The sequence below is a fragment of the Salvelinus sp. IW2-2015 genome, linkage group LG1 (genome assembly GCF_002910315.2).
Source record: "Salvelinus sp. IW2-2015 linkage group LG1, ASM291031v2, whole genome shotgun sequence".
Lineage (NCBI taxonomy): Eukaryota > Metazoa > Chordata > Actinopteri > Salmoniformes > Salmonidae > Salvelinus > Salvelinus sp. IW2-2015.
In genome coordinates this window covers 17821953-17847054 of record NC_036838.1, presented here as the reverse complement: position 1 = coordinate 17847054, position 25102 = coordinate 17821953, and the positions used below count along the sequence as shown (strand labels likewise).

Sequence of the window (25102 nt, the reverse complement as noted above, 5' to 3'; positions counted from 1 at the left end):
TAGGCTATAACAAGCAATGCGAAATGGCATTCTGAGAAATCACTAACGTTACACGCACCTCATACACATAAGCTAATGTTAGATAGCTGAGGTTAGGTGGCTGGATTGCTAACATTAGCTAGCTAACAGCAAGCTGGTGTCTTCAAAATCGAATCAAATTTTGTTGGTCACATGCAGATGTTAATGCGAGTGTAGCGAAATGCTTGTGCTTCTAGCTCCGACTATGCAGTAAAATCTAACAAGTAATCTAACAAATACACAACAACTACCTTATACAAACAAATACACACAAATGTAAAGGGATGAATAAGAATATGTACATATAAATATATGGATGAGCTAACCAAATAACGTTAGGTTCAATGTTAGTTAACAAGCCAGCAATCGAACTCCAGCTGGCTAGGTAACAGCAAGCTTTAGCTTGCAATGAAAACAACTTTGACAAAATTACAAATGTATAATATCTGAATCTATAACTAGATTCTTACCTGTATACATGGATGAAAGGTTCACGGCAGACTGCAACCCCTTTTAAAAGACACCCGGTGTTGTTCCCGTTTAGTTTGCACAGCTTGTTTGGCCCGTTGTGTTCCGCTGATTTCAAAACATGTTATTTTCAGAGAGAGTCAGCATTGCACGGTACGATCGTTGTCCAGAAAGTAGTCCATCACAACTCTTTCCCACTGACGTTTGTTGATAGCGCCTGATCAATTCAGGGCAGAAATGATATTGAGAGCAGTAGCAAAATATTTGCAGTTCTCCACGGCTAACGTTTATCTAAAAAAAAACTGCAGTGGAAAGGAGTATCTAATCATTACGAGCAGCTCATTTTATCGACACAAGATGCAACACCGCAGACCAATCCAAACTCATCTCTCTGCATGTCCAGTCCACTCATTATCTCAGCCAATCAAGGCTAGCGGGAAGGTTGCAGTCTTTCTCTGTGGCTAAACCAACTAGGCTTGTAATTTAACAATTGTATTCGTATTTACAGAAGACATACACGTTTGATATTAAGGCACATGAAAGTTCACATGTTCGAGAAGGCATTTCTTTAAAAAAAACAAAAAATGTACATTCAAAAAGCTCTCCATTGAAATCGTGACTAGCGACATACGCCTAAGTTCCCTGAATCGGGTCACATATACATATAAATATATGGATGAACAATGACTAAGCGGCATATGCAAGATGCAATAGATGGTATAAAATACAGTAAATACATATGAGATGAGTCATGCAGGATATGTAAGCATTATTAAAGTGACTAGGGATCTATTTATTAAAGTGGCCAATGATTTCAAGTCTATGTAGGCAGCAGCCTCTCTGTGTTAGTGATGGCTGTTTAACTTGTTTGGGATAGGGGGCAGCATTTTCACTTTTGGATGAATAGCGTGCCCAGAGTGAACTGCCTCCTACTCAGTCCCAGATGCTAATATATGCATATTATTATTACTATTGGATAGAAAACACTCTGAAGTTTCTAAAACTGTTTGAATGATGTCTGTGAGTATAACATATAACTCATATGGCAGGCAAAAACCTGAGAAAAAATCCAAACAGGAAGTGGGAAATCTGAGGTTTGTAGTTTTTGAACTCACCCCTATCGCATACACAGTGGGATATGGGTTATTTTTCACTTCCTAAGGCTTCCACTAGATGTCAACCGTCTTTAGAACGTGGTTTCAGGCTTCTCATGTGAAGGGGGGGGCGGATGGGAGATGTTTGAGTAAGGGGTCTGCCTACAGCCTCGTTCACAGCCACGCACTTTCACTTGAGAGGTTGCTCTCGTTCCAGTGCATTTCTACAGGCAATGGAATTCTCCGGTTGGAACATTATTGAACTTTTATGAACAAAACATCCTAAAGATTGATTCTATACTTAATTTGACAAGTTTCTTCGACCTGTAATATAACTTTTTGAACGTTTCGTCCGAATGGACCAGATCGCGCTTTTGGATTGTTTACCAAACGCCCTAACAAAAGAAGCTATTGGACATAAAAGGACATACATGATGGACATTATCGAACAAAACAAGCATTTATTGTGGAACTGCGATTCCCGGGAGTGCATTCTGATGAAGATCATCAAAGGTAAGTGAATATTTCTAATGCTATTTATGAATAATGTTGACTACCCAACATGGCGGATCTGACACAGCGGTTGCTTTAAGGAGAAGTGTATCTAAAGTTTCATGTATAATAGCTGTATTTTCATCAACATTTATTATGAGTATTTCTGTGAATTCATGTGGCTCTCTGCAATATCACTGCATGTTTTGGAACTACTGAATCTAACACGCCAATGTAAAATAAGATTTTTGGATATAAATATGAACTTTACCGAACAAAACATACATGTATTGTGTAACATGAACTTCTATGAGTGTCACCTGATGAAGATCATCAAAGGTTAGTGATTCATTTTATCTCTTTGTGCTTTTTGTGACTCCTCTCTTTGGCGGGAAAAATGGCTGAGTTTTTCTGTGACTTGGTGGTGACCTAACATAATCGTTTGTGGAGCTTTCGCTGTAAAGCATTTTTGAAATCAGACACTGTGGCTGGATTAACGAGAATTTTATCTTTAAAATGGTGCCTAATAGTTGTATGTTTGAGAAATCTGATTTATGAGATCTGTTGATTTGTATTTGGCGCCCTGCAATTTTATTGGCTGTTGGCGAGGGGTTCCGCTAGACAGGTTAACAGTCTGACGGTCTTGAGACTGAAAAACAGATTCTGTCTCTTGATCCCATCTTTGATACACTTGTACTGACCTCGCCTTCTGGATGGTAGTGGGGTGAACAGGCAGTGGCTCGGGTGGTTGTTGTCCTTGATGATCTTTTTGGCCTTCCTGTGACATTGGTTGCTGTAGGTGTCCTGGAGGGCAGGTAGTTTGCCCCCGGTGATGTGTTGTGCAGACCGCTCCACTCTCTGAAGAGCCTTGCAGTTGTGGGCGGTGCAGTTGCCTTACCAGGCGGTGATGCAGCCCGACAGGATGCTCTCAATTGTGCATCTGTAATAGTTTGTGAGGGTTTCAGGTGACAAGACAAATTTCTTCAGCCTCCTGAGGTTGAAGAGGCGCTGTTTTGCCTTCACCACACTGTCTGTGTGGGTGGACCATTTCAGTTTGTCCGTGATATGTATGCCGAGGAACTTTCCACCTTCTCCACTGCTGTTCGTTGATGTGGATAGGGGGGTGTTTCCTTAAGTCCACGATCATCTCCTTTGTTTTGTTGACGTAAAGTGAGGTTGTTTTGCTGACACCACACTCCGAGTGCCCTCACCTCCTCCCTGTAGGCTGTCTCGTCATTGTTGGTAATCAAGCCTACGACTGTTGTGTCGACTGCAAACTTGATGATTGAGTTGGAGGCATGCATGGCCATGCAATTATGGGTGAACAGGGAGTACAGGAGGGGAATGAGCATGTACCCTTGTGGGGCCCTAGTGTTGAGGATCAGCGAAGTGGAGATGGTGTTTCCTACCTTCACCACCTGGGGGCGGCCTGCCAGGAAGTCCAGGACCCAATTGCACAGGGCGGGGTTGAGACCCAGGACCTCTAGCTTAATGATGAGTTTGAAGGGTACTATGGTGCTGAGCTATAGTCAACAGCACACTTACATAGGTATTCCTCTTGTCCAGATGGGATAGGGCAGTGTGCAGTGTTATGGCGATTGAATTGTCTGTGAACCTATTAGGGTTGTAAGCAAATTGAAGTGGGTCTAGGGTGATAGGTAAGGTGGAGGTGATATGATCCTTGACTAGCCTCTCAAAGCACTTCATGATGACAGAAGTGAGGGCTATGGGGCGATAGTAATTTAGTTAAATTACCTTTGCCTTCTTGGGTACAAGAACAATGGTGGCCATCTTGAAGCATGTGGGGACAGCAGACTGGGATAGGGAGAGATTGAATATGTCCGTAAACACACCAGCCAGCTGGTCTGCGCTTGCTCTGAGGACGCGGCTAGGGATGCCGTCTGGGCCGACAGCCTTGCGAGGGTTAACACGTTTAAATCTCTTACATTGGCCACGGAGAAGGAGAGCCCACCGTCCTTGGTAGCGGGCCGCGTAGGTGGCACTGTACTATCCTCAAAGCGGGCAAATAAGGTGGTGTTTAGTTTGTCTGGAAGCAAGACGTCGTTGTTCGTGGCTGGTTTTCTTTTTGTTGTCCGTGATTGTCTGTAGACCCTGCCACATACATCTCGTGTCTGAGCTGTTGAATTGCAACTCCACCTTGTCAGTGTACTGGCATTTCGCTTGTTTGATTGCCTTGCGGAGGGAATAACTACACTGCTTGTATTTGGCCATAATCCCAGTTACCTTTCCATGGTTAAATTAAATCAAATCAAATCAAATCAAATTTTATTAGTCACATACACATGGGTGGTTCGCGGTGGTTCGCGCTTTTACTTTTGTGCGAATGCCGCCATCTATCCACAGTTTCTGGTTAGGGTAGGTTTTAATAGTCACAGTGGGTACATCTCCTATGCACTTCCTTATAAACTCACTCACCGAATCAGCGGTACATTTCGATATTATTCTCAGAGTCTACCCAGAACATGTCCCAGTCCGCGTGATCAAAACAATCTTGAAGCGTGGATTCCGATTGGTCAGACCAGCGGTGAATAGTTCTTAACACGGGTACATTCTGTTTGAGTTTCTGCCTATAGGAGGGGAGAAGAAAAATGGAGTTGTGGTAAGATTTGCCAAAAGGAGGGCGGGGGAGGGCCTTGTATGCATCGCGCAAGTTCGAGTAGCAGTGATCCAGAGTTTTGCCAGCAAGAGTACTACAGTCAATATGCTGATAGAATTTAGGTAGCCTTGTTCTCAAATTTTCTTTGTTAAAATCCCCAGCTTCAATAAATGCAGCCTCAGGATATATGGTTTCCAGTTTGCATAAAGTCCAGTGAAGTTCCTTGAGGGCCGTCGTGGTATTGGTTGAGGGGGGATATACACGGCTGTGACAATAACCGAGGAGAATTCTCTTGGGAGATAATACGGTCGGCATTTGATTGAGGATTCTAGGTCAGGTGAACAAAAGGACTTGAGTTCCTTTTATGTTGTTACAATTACACTATGAGACGTTAATCATGAAACATACACCACCGCCCTTCTTCCTGGAGAGATGTTTATTCCTGTCGGTGCGACGTACAAAGAATTCAGGTGGCTGTATCGACTCCGACAGCATATCCCGAGAGAGCCATGTTTCCATGAAACAGAGCATGTTACAATCCCTGATGTCTCTCTGGAAAGTCACCCTTGACCTAATTTTGTCTACCTTGTTATCTAGAGACTGGACATTAGCGAGTAATATACTCGGAAGAGGTGGGTGGTGTGTGCACCAGAAGACCACTCCGCCTACCTCTTCTCTGGCAGCGTTGTTTTGGGTCAGCCTCTGGAATCAGCTCAGATGTCCTGGGTAGTTCGGACAAAGGATCCGCTTCGAGAAAGTCGTATTCCTGGTCGTAGTGCTGGTAAGTTGGCCAGCAGCATACCACCCTGCATACCACTGCTGGCTTGCTTCTGAAGCTAAGCAGGGTTGGTCCTGGTCAGTCCCTGGATGGGAGACCAGGTGCTGCTGGAAGTGGTGTTGGAGGGCCAGTAGGAGGCACTCTTTCCTCTGGTCTAAACAAAAGATCCCAATGCCCCAGGGCAGTGATTGGGGACACTGCTCTGTGTAGGGTGCCGTCTTTCGGATGGGACGTTAAACGGGTGTCCTGACTCTCTGAGGTCATTAAAGATCCCATGGCACTTATCGTAAGAGTAGGGGTGTTAACCCCGGTGTCCTGGCTAAATTCCCAATCTGGCCCTCAACCATCACGGGCACCTAATAATCCCCAGTTTACAATTGGCTCATTCATCCCCCTCCTCTCCCTGTAACTATTCCCCAGGTCGTTGCTGCAAATGAGAACATGTTCTCAGTCAACTTACCTGGTAAAATAACGGTAAAAAAAAAAATAATAATAAAAAAAAAAAAGATATTAAAAAAAAAAAAAACAATTTTTTGACAATGCTCTGATATCTAATAGTTCTTCCCGGCTGTATGTAATAACGCAACATTTTCTGGGCTACTCCTACTGCTCTCTCACTGCTACTCCTACTGCTCTCTCTCGTCTGCCCACTGTTCTCGCACACCCCGAGAGCTTCTGGTCAGCGGGGTGGTGGCACTGGGATCCTCATTTCTCCCAAGTGGACATTCTCTCTTTCTCCCCTGACCCATCTGTCTATCGCCTCCTTTGAATTCCATGCTGTCACAGTTACCAGCCCTTTCAAGCTTAACATCCTTATCATTTATCGCCCTCCAGGTTCCCTTGGAGAGTTCATCAATGAGCTTGACGCCTTGATAAGTTCCTTTCCTGAGGATAGCTCACCTCTCACAGTTCTGGGTGACTTTAACCTCCCCACGTCTACCTTTGACTCATTCCTCTATGCCTCCTTCTTTCCACTCCTCTCCTCTTTTGACCTCACCCTCTCACCTCCCCCCCCTACTCACAAGGCAGGCAATACGCTTGACCTCATCTTTACTAGATGCTGTTCTTCCACTAATCTCATTGCAACTCCCCTCCAATTCTCCGACCACTACCTTGTATCCTTCTCCCTCTCATCCAACACTTCCCACACTGCCCCCACTCGGATGGTATCGCGCCGTCCCAAACTTCGCTCTCTCTCCCCCGCTACTCTCTCCTCTTCCATCCTATCATCTCTTCCCTCTGCTCAAACCTTCTCCAACCTATCTCCTGATTCTGCCTCCTCAACCCTCCTCTCCTCCCTTTCTGCATCCCTCCTGCTCCGTGGCTCGACGACTCATTGCGAGCTCACAGAACCGGGCTCCGGGCAGCCGAGCGGAAATGGAGGAAAACTCGCCTCCCTGCGGACCTGGCATCCTTTCACTCCCTCCTCTCTACATTCTCCTCTTCTGTCTCTGCTGCTAAAGCCACTTTCTACCACTCTAAATTCCAAGCATCTGCCTCTAACCCTAGGAAGCTCTTTGCCACCTTCTCCTCCCTCCTGAATCCTCCTCCTCCCCCTCCCCCCCTCCTCCCTCTCTGCGGATGACTTCGTCAACCATTTGAAAAGAAGGTCGACGACATCCGATCCTCGTTTGCTAAGTCAAACGACACCGCTGTTCTGCTCACACTGCCCTACCCGTGCTTTGACCCCTTTCTCCCTCTCTCTCCAGATGAAATCTCGCGTCTTGTGACGGCCGGCCGCCCAACAACCTGCCCGCTTGACCCTATCCCCTCCTCTCTTCTCCAGACATTTCCGGAGACCTTCCCCTTACCTCACCTCGCTCATCAACTCATCCTTGACGCTGGCTACGTCCCTTCCGTCTTCAAGAGAGCGAGAGTTGCACCCCTTCTGAAAAAGCCTACACTCGATCCTCCGATGTCAACAACTACAGACCAGTATCCCTTCTTTCTTTTCTCTCCAAAACTCTTGAACGTGCCGTCCTTGGCCAGCTCTCCTGCTATCTCTCTCAGAATGACCTTCTTGATCCAAATCAGTCAGGTTTCAAGACTAGTCATTCAACTGAGACTGCTCTTCCTGTGTTCACGGAGGCGCTCCGCACTGCTAAAGCTAACTCTCTCTCCTCTGCTCTCATCCTTCTAGACCTATCGGCTGCCTTTGATACTGTGAACCATCAGATCCTCCTCTCCACCCTCTCCGAGTTGGCATCTCCGGCGCGGCCCACGCTTGGATTGCGTCCTACCTGACAGGTCGCTCCTACCAGGTGGCGTGGGGAGAATCTGTCTCCGCACCACGTGCTCTCACCACTGGTGTCCCCCAGGGCTCTGTTCTAGGCCCTCTCCTATTCTCGCTATACACCAAGTCACTTGGCTCTGTCATATCCTCACATGGTCTCTCCTATCATTGCTATGCAGATGACACACAATTAATCTTCTCCTTTCCCCCTCTGATAACCAGGTGGCGAATTGCATCTCTGCATGTCTGGCAGACATATCAGTGTGGATGACGGATCACCACCTCAAGCTGAACCTCGGCAAGACAGAGCTGCTCTTCCTCCCGGGGAAGGACTGCCCGTTCCATGATCTCGCCATCACGGTTGACAACTCCATTGTGTACTCCTCCCAGAGTGCTAAGAACCTTGGCGTGATCCTGGACAACACCCTGTCGTTCTCAACTAACATCAAGGCGGTGACCCGTTCCTGTAGGTTCATGCTCTACAACATTCGCAGAGTACGACCCTGCCTCACACAGGAAGCGGCGCAGGTCCTAATCCAGGCACTTGTCATCTCCCGTCTGGATTACTGCAACTCGCTGTTGGCTGGGCTCCCTGCCGTGCCATTAAACCCCTACAACTCATCCAGAACGCCGCAGCCCGTCTGGTGTTCAACCTTCCCAAGTTCTCTCACGTCACCCCGCTCCTCCGCTCTCTCCACTGGCTTCCAGTTGAAGCTCGCATCCGCTACAAGACCATGGTGCTGCCTACGGAGCTGTGAAGGAACGGCACCTCCGTACCTTCAGGCTCTGATCAGGCCCTACACCCAAAAAACAAATACTGCAAAGTTTCCTAAGGACTAGAAGCACGGCAGCCCTCTGTCGGCGCCATGCCAACCGGACCCTGCCTACTGTAGCTCCTATCCCTGTTAACTTAAAGATTCGAGCCCTGGCTATCACCATTCATAACCCCATCTAAAAAGCTGTCAGTCGGAAAAGGCACAACATCCCTATTCAGAAGGTGAGAATGAAACGGTTAGGGTTGTTTTGGCCCTCCAGGACCAGAATCAAATAACACTGGGGTAGGGTTCAGGTGGGCTTTTGGCCATTGACCAGGTGGGTCTGACTGAGGAAAATAATACTTCTATACTTAACGGGCACCTCATCACTTTTTAACCTACATATATTTTCACATACAGTGCATTCGGAAAGTATTCAGACACTTACACTTTTTCCACATTTTGTTAAGTTACAGCCTTATTCTATAATGTATTACATTGTTTTCCCCCCTTATCAATCTACACACAATACCCCATAATGCCAAAGCAAAAACAGTTTTTTAGAATTGTATGCAAACACATAGAAAATTGGAAATAATACATTTACATAAGTATTCAGACCCTTTACTCAGTACTTTGTTGAAGCACCTTTTGGCAGCGATTACAGCCTCGGTCTTCTTGGGGATGACGCTACAAGCTGGGCACCCTGTATTTGGGGAGTTTTTCCCATTCTTCTCTGCAGATTCTCTCAAGCTCTGTCAGGTTGGATGGGGAGCGTCGCTGCCACAAGCTATTTGCAGGTCTCTCCAGAGATGTTTGATCGGGGTTCAAGTCCGGGCTCTGGCTGGGCCACTCAAGGACATTCAAGACTTGTTCTTGAAGCCACTCCTGCGTTGTCTTGGCTGTGTGCTTAGGGTCGTTGTCCTGTTGGAAGGTGAACCTTCGCCCCAGTCTGAGGTCCTGAGCACTCTGGAGATGGTTTTCATCAAGGATCTCTCTGTACTTTGCTCCGTTCATCCTTCCCTCGATCCTGACTAGTCTCCCAGTCCTTGTCGCTGAAAACCATCCCCACAGCATGACGCTGCCACCACCATGCTTCACTGTAGAGATTGTGCCAGGTTTCCTCCAGACGTGACGCTTGGCATTCAGGCCAAAGAGTTCAATCTTGGTTTCATCAAACCAGATAATCTTGTTTCTCATGGTCTGAGTCCTTTAGGTGCCTTTTGGCAAACTCCAAGAGGGCTGTCATGTGCCTTTGACTGAGGAGTGGCTTCCGCCTGGCCACTCTACCATAAAAACCTGATTGGTGGAGTGCTGCAGAGATTGTTGTCCTTCTGAAAGATTCTCCCATCTCCACAGAGGAACTCTGGAGCTCTTTCAGAGTGACCATAGGGTTCTTGGTCACCACCCTGACCAAGGCCCTTCTCTAGGAAGAGTCTTAGTGGTTTTAAACTTCTTCCATTTAAGAATGGAGGCCACTGTGTTCTTGGGGACCTTAATGCTGTAGAAAATGTTTGGTACCCTTCCCCAGATCTGTGCCTCAACACAATCCTGTCTCGGAGCTCTATGGACAATTCCTTTGAACTCATGACTTGGTTTTTGCTCTGACATGCATAATCAACTGTGGGACTTATATAGACAGGTGTTTGCCTTTCCAAATCATGTCCAACCAATTGAATTTACCACAGGTGGACGCCAATCAAGTTGTAGAAACATCTCAAGGATGATCAATGGAAACAAGATTCACCCCAATTTCGAGTCTCATAGCAAAGGGCCTGAATACTTATGTAAATAAGTAAAAACAACTGTTTTTGCTTTTTAATTATGTGGTATTGTGTGTAGATTGATGAGGGGGGAAAAATGCATTAATTCCATTTAAAAATAAGGCTAATACTTTCCGAACACACTTCATGTAGACACTGGTATGGTTGGAAATAATGATAATAATGTAAAAAAAAAAAATAAGTGTCCCTTATAATGGTTTGTAGTGCGTCTTACCCTCTGTGCGGGGGCCACGTTGTCAGAGTGGTTGGGGAAGAGCTCCAGTGTGAGGTTGGACTGTTTCAGCAGGTTGGGTAGCAGTTCCATCTGAGAGTCAGAATCCACTGTGGGGAAACTGTTCTCCGACGACTCAGCTATAGGAACAACACAAAGACAAGTGAGAACACAGTCTGCACCCTATTCCCTAGATAGTGCACTACTTTTAACCAGGGTTTTGGTCAAAAGTAGTGCACTATATAGGGAATAGGGTGACATTTGAGACACACACAGATGAACCCACGCAACTTCATCAGTCACGGCATAATGTGACTAAGTGTTTTACAACAGAAAAAAAGATGAGTCCATTTTCTTCTGTTTAGTGCCTAATGAATACACCCCTGCTCAATGACTTTCTAATGCAATTACAAAGCTCTGAAAGAAAATTTGTTGAGGAAATCAAATTAATTTAAATTTATGTAAAATTCTCCCCACAAAAAGAACACAATATATGGGGGATTAAACAGTCAGCCCTGTGCAGACTCTGCAATGAAGAAACAGAATCAATAGATCATCTCTTTTGGTACTGTCCTTTGGTAGCTCGCTTTTGGAGTCAGGTCCAGAGTGGTTGTTGAGTCATAATGTCTGTGTTCAGATGGACCTACAAACAGTACTGTTAGGAGATCTGAAAAACCACAATCAATCAATGTGAAATATGATTATATTCTTAGGTAAAGTATTTATTTTTAGGGCAAACTCAATAGAAATAGTACAAATGGAGAGGTTCAAGACCCTCGTAAGACACCACAGTAAAATAGAAGGTTGTATTGCAAAAGGAAATAGTGAAATGGCAATACTGGGAAAGATGGGTTAGTCTGTGGACATCTGAGTGATGGAATTAAGATTAGAGGGATTGGTTGATTTGACGATACACTTGGGAGTCCAGTAGAAATAGAAGGCTACATGGGTATATATATTGAATTTGAATGTTTTCTACCAGGTCCTCCAACCAGGGGATGGGGTGGTAGGGGTAAAAAAGAAAAAGAAAAGGGGATAAGAAATGATGCAAGTAATGTTATTTTATAGACTAATCTGTCTGCTAGTTTCATAGCTGATCTCTCCCCCCCAAACAACAAAATCCAGATGAGGAGTGGAGGAGAGAAAATAAGATGTGCTGATGGGAGAGATGGATGAGGAGTACAGGAGAGAAAGTAATAGAGGAAGATGGGAGAAAGGGATGAGGCCCACCGGAGGAGTCTGTGAGCGAGGGAACGACAAAGGCGATCTCGGTCAGGGCGTCGGCGTAGTACAGCACCCGCTTCTCTCCATTGAACACGCCCCCGCCCGTGTCTCCCAGGGTGATAGTATCATCTGTGGGGACAGAAAGGAACTTCCTTACTACTAGGTTTGGGCATTTTAAATATTTTCACTATTCAAATAATATCATTACATTTTTATCCCGACAGTCGAAATACACACGTGCGAAAAATAAATATTGTTTGCTGCGCGACTCGGCAGAGAGAGTGCTGCTCTGCTTGAGGGCGCCATACTTGTGCTAGTTAGACAAACTTGTTGTGGCCATATCTATCATAACATCTGGTTGTGCCTGTCTTGACTGCATCAAGAAGCCAGCTACGCTAGCCAGCTAAGTTAGTGAACTAGCTAGCAAGGCTAATTGAAGCCATTTAGCTGCGCTTCTCGTCCTTTTCTACAACAACACCATTAACTTTAAACAATACCTATTGGTTGCTCATTGAAGTCTACGCATTCTCGTTCAAATAATTGTGTAATTTGTATTCCATTTTGCATTGATTAGAAATATCCCACTTCATCAGCTAGGCTACATATGGAGTCTCTGACTGTTAAGCCTTGTTCACACTGCAGGCCTTAATGTTCAAATCAGTTTTGTTTCTCAAATCTGTTTTGGACTACTGAATGTCCAAACAGCAAGTTACAAGTGACCAAATCGGATATGTGTGTTGAGACCTCAGTCATTTGCTGACAATGCTACATTAGTTGTCATAGTAAGGATGGGTGTGTGTGCGCAGTGTTGTAGGCAGATTGGTGGTGGTGCTTGTGCTTCCCATCACTCAGAAGTTATTTAGCAAGCTAAGGTGACAGCAATGCCTGTGATGGACATTTTCCAGATGCTTTGAATGTTCAAAATCATAGGGTAAGAACAATTTTAAAGCCTCAAACAAATTCACTTTTAAGAAGGCACACCTGTTAATTGAAATGCATTCCAGGTGAATACCTCATGAAGTTGGTTGAGAAAATGTCAAGAGTGTGCAAAGCCGTCAAGGCAAAAGGTGTCTACTTTGAAGAATTCAAATATAAAATATATTTTGATTTGTTTTACACTTTTGGTTACTACATGATTCTATATGTGTTATTTCATAGTTTTGTTGTCTTCACTATTATTATACAATGTGGAAAAAAGTACAAATAAAGAAAAACCCTGGAATGAGTAGGTGTGTCCAGACTTTGACTGGTACTGTATGAGGAGCCTGGAGGTGGAACCTAAAAATGCATTTATGCTCTAGGGCAGAAAATGTGTCAAATAGGGTCGGCATTACTGTCTTACTTCAATTAGAAACAAAATCCCTAGTTTGCAAGCGACTGTTTACTGGAAGCTGTGCAGCGCCATTTTGAGTAATGGAAGCTTGGCCCACGTAGGTCAGCCCCTATCAATTCGAGTTCCAGCCAATGAGCTTCAGTCCCTTGCCATTTGAGGAAGAGCTAGCATGATGCACATTGACGAGTTTGATTTGGATTCGTTTAAAACTTTTTCAGTTACTACGTTATTTCATAGTTTTGATGTCTCACTATTAAAAAAAAAAAAATGTAGAAGAAAGTTAAAATAAAGAAAACCCCTAACTTTTGACTGGTACTGTATATTCTCAGGTTGGCATTATAATGCTCCCTCCCTCACCTGGTGGGATGCTGTCTCCGTTATTGTTGTTGTTGTGGTTGTTGATGGACCAGCTAGTGTAGACGCTGCCCGTCCAGCCCGGGTGTTGCCCCACCTCCACGGGCCAGCCCAGCGACATCAGGAACTCCAGGAAGTGATGCTGCACGTTGGCGCTCGACTCCACATTTCTCAGGATCTGGCATAGGACCATAGAGTTAGAGGCCTCATCATCGATATAACCCGTTTTTGCATGGACATGGCCATTGAGAGCGTCAACAGGGTGGGGATTCCTATGGGTTGGGAGTGATCAGCCAATGATCAGAGCATTGTCTTATACAAATTGGGTGCTATGGTTTGTAAATGTGACCCGTTTCAGGAAACTAGAAGTATGTCGCAAGTCACGACTTCACAGGAGAGCCATTTTAATGTTTTTGTATTTATTTAGAAAAATGTGTTTTTTGGGGGCAGAAATGCCTTCTTGAACATGTAAACTTTCATGTCCCTTAATAACAAACTTGTATGCCATCTGTAAATACGAATTGAATTGTTAAATTACGAGCCTTGTTGGTAAACCACAGAAAAAGCCAGTAACCTTCCCACTAGCCATGATTGGCTGAGATAATGAGTGGGCTGGACATGCCGAGAGAGGATTCTCATTGAGCTCAGTCTGTGTTGGTAATCCTGTTGAACGCGGATTAAAAATAAAATAAAAGTAATGTAGCTGCATAAGTGTTGCTCTCCACTTTCTGGAGGATCGAGTTTCAAATTAGTGTAATTAGAGTATGACAGCTAAAGAGATGGCAAAAACACCTGTTTCCTGATTAGGTCTTCAAACTAAGGGCATTTGTGGCATGGATTCGTGACAGTCCATCATGCATGATGATCTATAGGGTAAGATTGTCTAGCTAGCTACATTTTCAGATATTACACGTTTCTAATTTTGACAAAGTGTTTTTTGTTTTTTTATATGTGTATGACATTATTCATTGTTGTTTAACTAGCTAACATTAGCTTGCTGGCTCGTGATGTGTGATATTACATGTTGTTTACCTAGCTAGGTTCATTGTTTACCTAGCTAGCTAGCTACATATCTTGAGCTAACGTGTAGTTACTGTTAGGTAGCGTTAGCTTGTTGGCTCACCAGCTAACGTTAGGTGGCTGGCTCGTTAGCTAACGTGATGTGTGTGATCTTACATGTTTCTTACCCAGCTAGGTTCATTGTTTAATATCTTAAGCTAAAGTGTACAACACCCGTTGAATATAGCCGGTGTCAGTAAAGTTGGCAAAAAAGCATAATGAAATTGTTGCCAACAGAGCTGGTTAGGCTGTTTTCATGTTATCCAGTGGTAAACAAATCATCGGCCAGAGAGTCAAGTGTGCGCTCTGAGAACGAAACGAGATGGGTGGGGCTAAAGCTTAAGAGGGTGTGAACGATGCTGAATGGGTGTAGACAAAGAAGAGCTCTCTCACCGAAACACTAAAATACAATTTTCTAGTTTACAAGTCTATCAACTTTCAAAGCAGAATTACTTCCCATTGTTCCTAAAATGCAGTGTATGATATAGCATTTTGTAGCTCGGAGTCTCTACATTAATCCAATGTAAAAACAGAAATTCTAATTTTGCTACATAAGACCGAATCCAGGTTGTGAGTCACAAATGGCTTGAAACTATATCACCGCCATCTAGTGGAAAAAATGAATGAATGAAAAGATTTTTGTTCAGGAATCCAGCACTGCAGATGGTGGTGAAATCACCAATATTAGCTTTACTACTTTTTTCAAACAAAAAAGAATAAGAAAATGTACTACTTTAAAATGGAGATAAGACTCAATGGCGTGACCTTGCTCTCACAGAAGCCATAATGGGACAGGTACAAAGATCAGTCCTCTAACTAACTCTATGCATGGGACAAAGGGACAGACAGTCCATTAACAGAGGAGACGTGAACATGAAATATTTCATTTTCTGTAAATAGATTTAGACTGTAAAAGTTTTTGGTCAAAATTTCAGTTGTATTTTGCTGGTTTTATTAATAGGTTTGAAATGAGAGGGAGTCTGCAGATCTACCAATAGACCAGACTCTGGCACCTAATGTTTTTCCCCCAACCATTTTAGAATAGTTTAGCGTAACTGTCTAGAAGGAATTTCAGAGAAAGTAAACTAACTTCTTTCAAGCATTGATATTATAATCAAGACTTTTGCAACGGTCCATAACTCCTGAGCCATGCTCATTAGGGCACATCGTAGCAAAAAGTTAAAAAGTTTCAGCAATGGAAAACCAGTTTGACCTTTTTCTTCTGTTCATTCCTAATCAAATAAAATGTTATTGGTCACATACACATGGTTAGCAGATGGTAATGCGAGTGTAGCGAAATGCTTGTGCTTCTAGTTCCGACCATGCAGTAATATCTAACAAGTAATGTAACAATTTAACAACAACTACCTTATACACACAAGTGTAAAGGAATTAATAAGAATATGTACATATAAATATATGGATGAGCGATGGCCAAACGGCATAGGCAAGATGCAGTAGATGGTATAGAGCACAGTATATACAGTTGAAGTCGGAAGTTTACATACACTTAGATTGGAGTCATTAAAACTCGTTTTTCAACCACTCCACAAATTTCTTGTTAACAAACTATAGTTTTGGCAAGTCGGTTAGGACATGTACTTTGTGCATGACACAAGTCATTTTCCCAACAATTGTTGACAGACAGATTATTTAACTTATAATTGACTGTATCACAATTCCAGTGGGTCAGAAGTTTACATACACAAAGTTGACTGTGCCTTACAGCTTGGAACATTCCAGAAAATTATGTCATGGCTTTAGAAGCTTCTGATAGGCTAATTGACATCATTTGAGTTAATTGGAAGTGTACCTGTGGATGTATTTTAAGGCCTACCATCAAACTCAGTGCCTCTTTGCTTGACATCATGGGAAAATCAAAAGAAATCAGCCTCAGCCTCAGCCAAACATTGTAGACCTCCACAAGTCTGGTTCATCCTCGGAAGCAATTTCCAAACGCCTGAAGGTACCACGTTCATCTGTACAAACAATAGTATACAAGTATAAACACCATGGGATCACGCAGCCGTCATACCGCTCAGGAAGGAGACGCGTTCTGTCTCCTAGAGATGATCGTACTTGGTGCGAAAAGTGCAAATCAATCCCAGAACAACAGCAAAGGACCTTGTGAAGATGCTGGAGGAAACAGGTACAAAAGTATCTATATCCACAGTAAAACGAGTCCTATATCGACATAACCTGAAAGGCCGCTCAGCATGGAAGAAGCCACTGCTCCAAAACCACCATAAAAAAAGCCAGACTACGGTTTGCAACTGCACATTACATACACAAAAACATACATTTTGTGTATGTAAACTTCTGACCCACTGGGAATGTGATGAAAGAAATAAAAGCTGAAATAAAATCACTCTCTACTGTTATTCTGACATTTCACATTCTTAAAATAAAGTAGTGATCCTAATTGACCTAATACAGGGAATTTTTACTGGGATTAAATGTCAGGAATTGTGAAAAACGGCGTTTAAATAGATTTGGCTAAGGTGAATGTAAACTTCCGACTTCAACTGTACATATGAGATGAGTAATGTAGGGTATGTAAACATTATATAAAGTGGCATTGTTTAAAGTGACTAGTCCTACTGAACACAACCCTGTTGACGCCCTCCCCTTAAACTTCTCACCTCCTGGCTGCTCTTCTGGCCGGCCTTCATGTAGAAGAGGAAGACTGTGTCACAGGGCCGGCAGGGCAGCAGGTCCAGGTAGCTCATGTCGTCAAAGAAGCCCGGCAACCCAGAGTCCAGTGCAATCAGGTGGGGAGGTAGTCGACTGTTGCCGGGCTCCTGGAAGGCAGGAAACGTCAACGTAATTGGCTGGTTCATCAGCTAATACAACCTTAAAATGACTTTACGTAGGAATTGGCCAGTTTAGCTGCTGTATTTGGTTAACTATAATTTGCTACTTGGTGACTACACCTTGAATCAAAATAAGCTAAATTAAGCGAAGCCATTTCAGACGGGAAACTCAAGTATTTGTGATAGCATCAGCTGAGATTGCACCAATCAGATTCACCTTAATATGGCGTTCTATTTAAGTTGACCAGCTCTGCACCCACATCCTCTGCTGTTGCGCTAAGCAGTAGGCTTTTTTTTGCTGTTTAATATTGCTGCAGCTGTAACATTGCTGCCACCAGATATGTGTACTGATTTTGGCTAGCCCTCCACCACCCCAGCTTCCACCTGTTTGGTGGTTCTTCCCCCCCCCCCCATCAGGGGGATTGGTATCTTGCTCACTGCCTGTAGTTGATAATGGTAATAATTGACACACTGCTCTAGCAGCAGGCTCCCCTGAAGGAACAGAGCCAAAAACAGTGTCTTAAATTATGTTTTTACTGAATAAATAGTCATTGATAGATTGCATACTTTCTAGTTGATATAAACTGAACAAAAATATAAACCCAACATGTAAAGAGTTGATCCCATGTTTCATGAGCTGAAATAAAAGATCCCAGAAATGTTCATACGCAGAAAAAGTTTATTGCTGTCAAATTTTGCGCATAAATTTATTTATGTTAGTGACCATTTCTCCTTCTCCAAGATAAACCATCCATCTGACAGGTGTAGTATATCAAGAAGCTGATTAAACAGCATGATCATTACACATGTGCACCTTGTGCTGGAGACAATAAAAGGCCACTAAAATTTGCAGTTTTGTCACACTACACAATGCCACAGATGTCATTTTTGGGGGAGAGTGCAATTGGTATGCTGACTGCAGGAATGTCCACCAGAACTGTTGCCAGGGAATTTAATGTTATTTTAAGCTGCCTCCAACGTTGTTTTAGAGAACTTGGCAGTATGTACTACCGGCCTCACAATTGCAGACAACGTGTAACCACGCCAGCCCAGGACCTCCACATCCAGCTTCTTTACCTGCGGGATCATCGGAGACCAGCCGCCCGGACAGCTGATGAAACTGAGGAGTATTTCTGTCTTGTAATAAAGCCCTTTTGTGGGGAAAAACTCATTCTGATTGGCTGGGCCTGCCTCCCCAGTGGGTAGGTCTGGTCTATGCCCTCCCACGCCCACCCCTATTCAGTCATGTGAAATCCATATATTAGGGCCTAATGAATGCATTTCAATTGACTGATTTCCTTATATGAACTGTAACTCAGTAAAATGGTTGAAATTGTTGCATGTTGCGTGTATATTTTTGTTCAGTACAGTTTGCCGCGATTCGGTTTGATTAGAGGAACAATGATAGATGCGATTCACCATTTTTTTTCACATTTTCCATTTTTAAATGATTTATCTGCTGCCAATGGGAGCTCAGGAGCTGGGCCTCTCTGAGCTGGATCTGTCTGAGATTACTTCTCTAAGCTGAGTGGCCCTCAGTGTGTGTGTGTGTCTCAATGGTATGTGTAGGCACCTAAGCAGCCTTAGAGCAGGCTGAGCACGTACCACCCCACTATCCCCCCACTTTTTATGTGAAATCACTGTAATTTACTGATTCACTTGTCATTTTGCAGATATTTGTTTTTGAGCTAGTACTATGTCAATATTTATCTTTAGAAATTAGAATGACATTTAGCCAATTAATAAAATGCAACTGGATTTTACCCCCATCTCAAAAGCGAAATGGTTTAGACTTTGGGGAATTTTGTCATAGCTCGCAAAAATGATTATCCTTCATGAAATTACCTGTTCATGTAAAAATGACCAAAAAAACTGACTGTTTAAAGCAGAACTACGAAAACTATGTCTTATGGTGAACCTGAACAATGTTAATAAAATTTGAATGATTGGGGTTTTCAATCAGCAGTTAGATGTAAAAAATATATAAAAAAAATAAGAAGTTTAATAGTCTATAGATCTGAAGGAGAGGACACATCAATTCAGTCAAAACAGATAAGAGGTATTTTCGGAATCAAATATGAATAAATAAAAAAAACATTAGGAACCTTTTGAATTGGTTTTCTGATTGATGCATGCTTCATTTGGATCGGTTTGAGCTCCCGCGGACCGATACACTTGTACCTTAAACATTTGAACCCCGGATGATGTGTATCGGTGAATCGTTACATCCTAGTTCCACTACACATGTACATCCTTTTAAATCCCTTACAGCCACTGAACACGCCGATTGGTATGTGTGTTTTTCTGTTGCTCATTAGGAAAACGAGATTTCAGCCTTGGAGGTGGGTTTCCTAAACGATTCAGTGTTTGGTTAATGTTTGTCCCCAATGAGACACTGTAGATGTGGAAGCCTATTTCAATAACTCAAAATCCCCAGAATGAATTTAAGATAACTCAAGAAATCTGTAATTAATTTTGACGTTTTTACCGAGGATGTTTCAGTGGTGCAATTTTTCATCTAACTAAGGTGATTGGTGCAGTATTGCGCGACGTGTTGTCTTATGTAAACAGTTGGCGCTCCTGAGCAGGTCTGTCACACTGTCTATGTTATTGGATAGAGAGCGTTCACCCCATGTTAGTGGGCAAATGGACATCGTCAAATTAAAACCCAACCTTCATTTACCTGTTGTGGAGCATGGATTTTCCAAAATTTTTAGATGACTGACTTTTTGACCAGAATGATCATCTTTACACTTTGTAGTCAATTTTGCTACTAGAATAACCGTTTGACTCATATCGATGCCACATAGGCAGTTTTCAAACCTCTCATCTCTTTCCCCAGTACCTTGAGTGCCTCCAGCGACAGGAAGCCAAAGTGCGACAGGAAGAGGCGGGCCGTCTGGAACTCCTGCGAGGGAGACGGAGGCTTGCAGTCCGTCAGCACGTCTGGGAAGCTCTTGCTGCCCCAGCGCTCCTCGCTGCCGTGCTCCAGCGTCGTCTCGTACTCGATCTGCTTGGCCATCACACCTCGCAGCTTGTCGTGCTGCATCTCCAGCTGAGAGGGAGGAATGGATGATGGTATCGCCCCTTGACACTTATCCAAGGTCAGTTTGACATTTTTCACCCTCTAAAAATGGTTAAGATTAGAAGTGGCTGGTCCTAGATCTGTGCCAAAGGTCAATGGGAGACGATCCTATGGCTGTTGCTCATTCTGATCTTCATCTTATAGTAGTAATGACAAATAGTAGTCATTACTGTAGATACCCCCCAAAAAAAGAGTGCCATTGCATTGCTGGCAAGTGTCATTGCATACATCCATCGAAATGCACCCATACACAGACAATCCCCCCTCAAAGCACCTCACAAAACATCAAACACCCACAACCACTCACCTGACATGAACGAACCATCAACGCAGACAAACCTTCCCAAAACACCCAATAAACTCTGACAAAATCAATACAGTGCGCACCCAATCCCTACACCTTTTCGCTCCCACAGTCATAGTCAAACTGGAAAATACTGAGGAGTAACCAATATCAGCTGGCTCTGATAAAGAGCAAAAGGTTTGGTGGTAGGTGTTGTTAGTGAATCATGTCACGTTTTGTGTGTGAGGACAACTCGCGTCCGGATCACTGTACACCAGTGTAGTAGCTATGTGTCATGTTTGGCTTCTCAGTTGAGAATATATATATTTTTTCTTCTTTCAGACAGACACTTGTTCATTGAAGTGGACAAGTTCACAGAGAATGATAAACTCAAAAGTTAGCCTACATTTTGTTTAACATTAAATGGGCTAGTTGTCCTAGTTGTGCAAAGTGGATTCAGGTGTCCCATCACTCCTATGGGGCCATAGCGGTGCTGATCTTTGATCAGTTTTTACTAAATAATAAATAACAGGGGGACCTTGATTCTAGATAAGCACTCCTATTTTGAGTCACTTTGTAAATACAGGCAATGGCTGATGCAAACACCACCTCCACGCTACAATACAATTCTCATTAGGGCAAAGGAGACATTATTATTCTAATAAGGATGGACAAACAACGCCAGCCTACCTCCTTATCTACGATATCGTGTAGGTCCGGAATGCTCAGGTCTGCTTTCACAAATGGAATTTTGTCCACTTCTTCCGGGAAGGGTCTGTGTTTGACGTTTAACCGGATCCCCACATCATTTTTGGGAGTGGGCCGACTCTCTGGGATAAACACCTGCTACAGAGAGGAGCGAGAGAGACAGAGAAGGGGGGGGGGATACTTCTGATGAGATACAGACCCCTGAGAAAGGAACTGGGAAAACTCAGCAAGAAACACGGACTGACATGTGATCATTTAGCATTGTTAAAGGTCTACGATAAGCATCTGATGAATATCAATTCCCTGACGCAGACATTTTCCCCCAAACAGATCTGGAACCAGCAATCATAGTTAACATTGAATGAGATTAGAGGTAATTTGTTCATTACAGCAATGTGAAAACCTGGTTCCTAACAATGGAGTTGCTAGTTAATAAGACATCAATGTCAACCTTGGCACTAATAGAAATGTGCTGAAACATACTAACATAATTCATATAAAGGGTTAACTACGGTGTGTGTTACCTTGTGACTGGCGTGTACTAGAAATGTACGGAAACATAACATAACGAATCTAAAGGGTTAACTAAAGTGTGCGTGTTACCTTCTGGCTGGCACGGGCCCCCCTGGGTTGGTGGAAGAGCTGCATGGTCCAGGCGTGTCTCCCAGACATTCCCCTGATCAGCATGGTCACGGATGGACAGGGATCTGCTGACACACACACACGGCAACCAGGTCAACAGGGCTGTGTTCATTAGGCACAAAACGGAAGACATTGGACATGTCCAATGAGAAACTCCAATTTTCGTTTTATAGTGCAAAACCACTTTTAAACATTTAAAATGTTAATAAACATGAGGATGATAACGTGAGGATGATGACTGAAAACGTGGTTGATGACTGATAACGACTGTCAAAATGGTTCTGGGATAACATGTGAAGGATTGACAATAATATGTCAACAAATATCTTTGAAGTGGATTTGGGATAACATAACTGACTCTGTTCGTTGCCCAGCGGCTGCTCCAGCATGGCCAGGATGACAGAGTTGTCTAGGACGAAGTAGCGGAAGTTCTTGCGGCTGGTAGAGGTCAGCCTGGAGTACTTGATTAGGGTGTCCTCGTTCAGCAGGCTGCAGGGGGAGGCGGGGCCACTGGGCGACGGGAACGCCCCCAGGACCTGCATTATGCTGACAGGGACAGAGGTGCTGTGCATTCAAAAGACAAAATATATACGAGGCAGGAATACCTGCTATAAAACATTTCCAAAGCAGAATTGTAGGAGTATGAATACAAATAGCAACCCTGAACTAAGCGGATAAGAATACAGGATTGGTCAAATACATTTTGGGGGGGAATTACCCATAAATACTGGCAGGTAAAATGGTTGAAACTAATATAAAGCTACAGTCCGCATTTGGTACTTACATTTTTTTTTACTTTTAAATTAATAATATATAGCCATAGATTCTTGAAAAAATATAACTTATAATTGCCTCATGAGCTTAGTTCAACTGTCTTACCCAAACAGTACCCAAAATATATGCTTGTTTTAATTCATTGTTTGCAAAGAGTGTAATTGTTAACAAAGACTTGATAACTTTGCATCCATAGCTCAGTCTATGAATTTGATAGTGGTTACATTCCTCCAGCCCGATCCCGAAGCGGTTTCCCAAAACAAGTGACCGAATACCAAATTGCTGCTCCTTTAAGGAGAAAAAGAGACTTTAAACTGAGTTACAGGTTTGATTTTCTCATGTCCGTAAAACACCTCATATCTTTAACCTGTGTTGTGTTACATCACACATCTTTCTTGGTAATGTGCTTTATTAGTTGAGTGACAACCTATGTCATTTGCTAGGTTATTATCTATGCGCTGTTGAAAACTGTTTTACCGGAATAAAAGTAAGCTACCGGAGACAACTCACCTGGCTATACCTGCTGAACGGGGCTTACAATATATTTCATTTGGATTGTTCAGGTTAACCATCAGCAATAGTTTTTGTCGTTTTTCTTCAAACAATTACTGACATACACTGAGTATACAAAACATTAATAACACCTACTCTTTCCATGACAGACTGACCAGGTGAATCCAGGTAAAAGCTATGATCCCTTACTGATGTCACTTGTTAAATCCATTTCAATCAGTGTAGATAAAGGGGAGGAGACAGGTTAAAGAAGGATTTTAAGCCTTGAGACAAGGATTGTGTATGTGTGCCATTCAGAGGGTGAATGGGCAAGACAAAATATTTAAGTGCCCTTAAAAACAGGGGTATGGTAGTAGGTGCCAGGCTCATCGGTTTGTATCAAGAACTGCAACGCTGCTGGGTTTTTCACGCTCAACAGTAAAAAAAAATATATTTTTGCATCACATTGCATCAATTCTTTCTCTAATCAAACCGAATCGTTTCAAACTAAAACTTATCGTACCTGAATCGGAGCCCATGTATCTAGATGCGTATCGAATTGCGAATTGTCTTGAAAGGGAAAGATGCACATCACTACTAGTAGAGCCATATAAAATCCACCACATTTTTCCCCAAATGCCATTTTCTGGTTTTCGCTCTAAAATAAATAAATGTTTCATAGAAAATTCAAACTAGTTGTTTTTCTAAGTTCACAGCAAAGCTTAAACCACATTAGGAACCCACTTTTGAGGTCTGGGAGAAATAAAATAAAAATACTATCATTCTTGGGTGTAGTAACCTTTTAATTCCAGCGCACACCAACAAGAGTTTATTAGCAGTGTTTTTGCATACATGTGAGGGTAGAGTTTGCAAAACAAATACCCACTGGATTGATATGTAACTTTCAGAATACAGAATACAGGGTTGATTTCTGTATTTTGAAAGTTACACATCTTCAATTTGATTGCTGACAAACAACATTTTGGGAATATTTTAACAATGGACTAATGAAACAAAAACCCAAAGATAGTTTTGGGGTGGAAATTTCCTTTAACTACAAAGTAGTCTATGCTTACTTGGCAGAATGATATCATGATTATTTGCATCAATCCAGTGGATATTTGTTTTGCAAACTACCATCACATGTATGCAAAAACCCAGCTACAAAAACAGTCTCCTGCTGGTGCACACTGGAATTAAAGGTTTACACAACCCACACATTTTAATCTAAATTGAGTTTCTTGAATATTTAATTGTGGTTTTTGAGAAAAGTCTTCCGGTAGATGGAAAGGTTTCCATTAGCATCATCGCTAACGGCTACACAATGGTAGATCCGCACAGACAAAGAATTCTCATTGCCTCTTCAGAAAGTTGCAGGAAATACATATCACTGATGCATTCTGTTCATGTCTTATCATAAACTGTGTTACTAAGTTCAATCTCCTGCTAAGTTGAATGAGTAAAAAAAAAAATATGTGAATTCCATTTTAATATCTGGGTTCAGTGATTCCGTCCGCGTTCTCCATATTGCAGAATTTATAGGGCCATATACTAGCTTCACTTCTTCTCTACTTAAAAAAGGACAACTTCTAAATGTTATGCAGTGAAATCAGCTAAATATATCCACATTTGCACTTTAATAACCACATTGTGGGCCTGTTATTACAAAACATAAATCATGATGGATTATTACGAATATCAAATTTGTTGAATGTGTGCTGCGTTCCATGGATAAGTTATATTCTTCAAGAATCAATGGCTTTATATCATTAAAAGTAAAAACAAAATTGGATATACCAACCACAGATTGCCCCTTTAAGAGAGAGCAAAAGGCAATGCATCTTTCCCTAAGAAACGTAACTGTATATTCCCATTACTTCTGTCA

General features: G+C 42.8%; 1 protein-coding gene across 9 annotated transcripts in view; it reads right to left on the bottom strand.

Moving 5' to 3' along the window:
- The window catches only part of LOC111961905 (ral GTPase-activating protein subunit beta-like), a 90510-nt gene that overhangs the window by 11494 nt on the left and 53914 nt on the right, over positions 1 to 25102 (bottom strand). For 3 of the 9 annotated variants that reach the window (XM_070440223.1, XM_023984599.2, XM_070440127.1), the window contains exons 19-26: positions 22310 to 22497; positions 21913 to 22019; positions 21292 to 21447; positions 20079 to 20288; positions 17063 to 17221; positions 13365 to 13539; positions 11681 to 11803; positions 10454 to 10590 (exon numbers count right to left, since the gene is read on the bottom strand). In XM_070440223.1, the coding sequence (XP_070296324.1) occupies positions 10454 to 10590; positions 11681 to 11803; positions 13365 to 13539; positions 17063 to 17221; positions 20079 to 20288; positions 21292 to 21447; positions 21913 to 22019; positions 22310 to 22497 (1255 nt within the window). The other 6 variants (XM_023984609.2, XM_023984621.2, XR_011476647.1 and 3 more) reach the window with 5 other exon arrangements.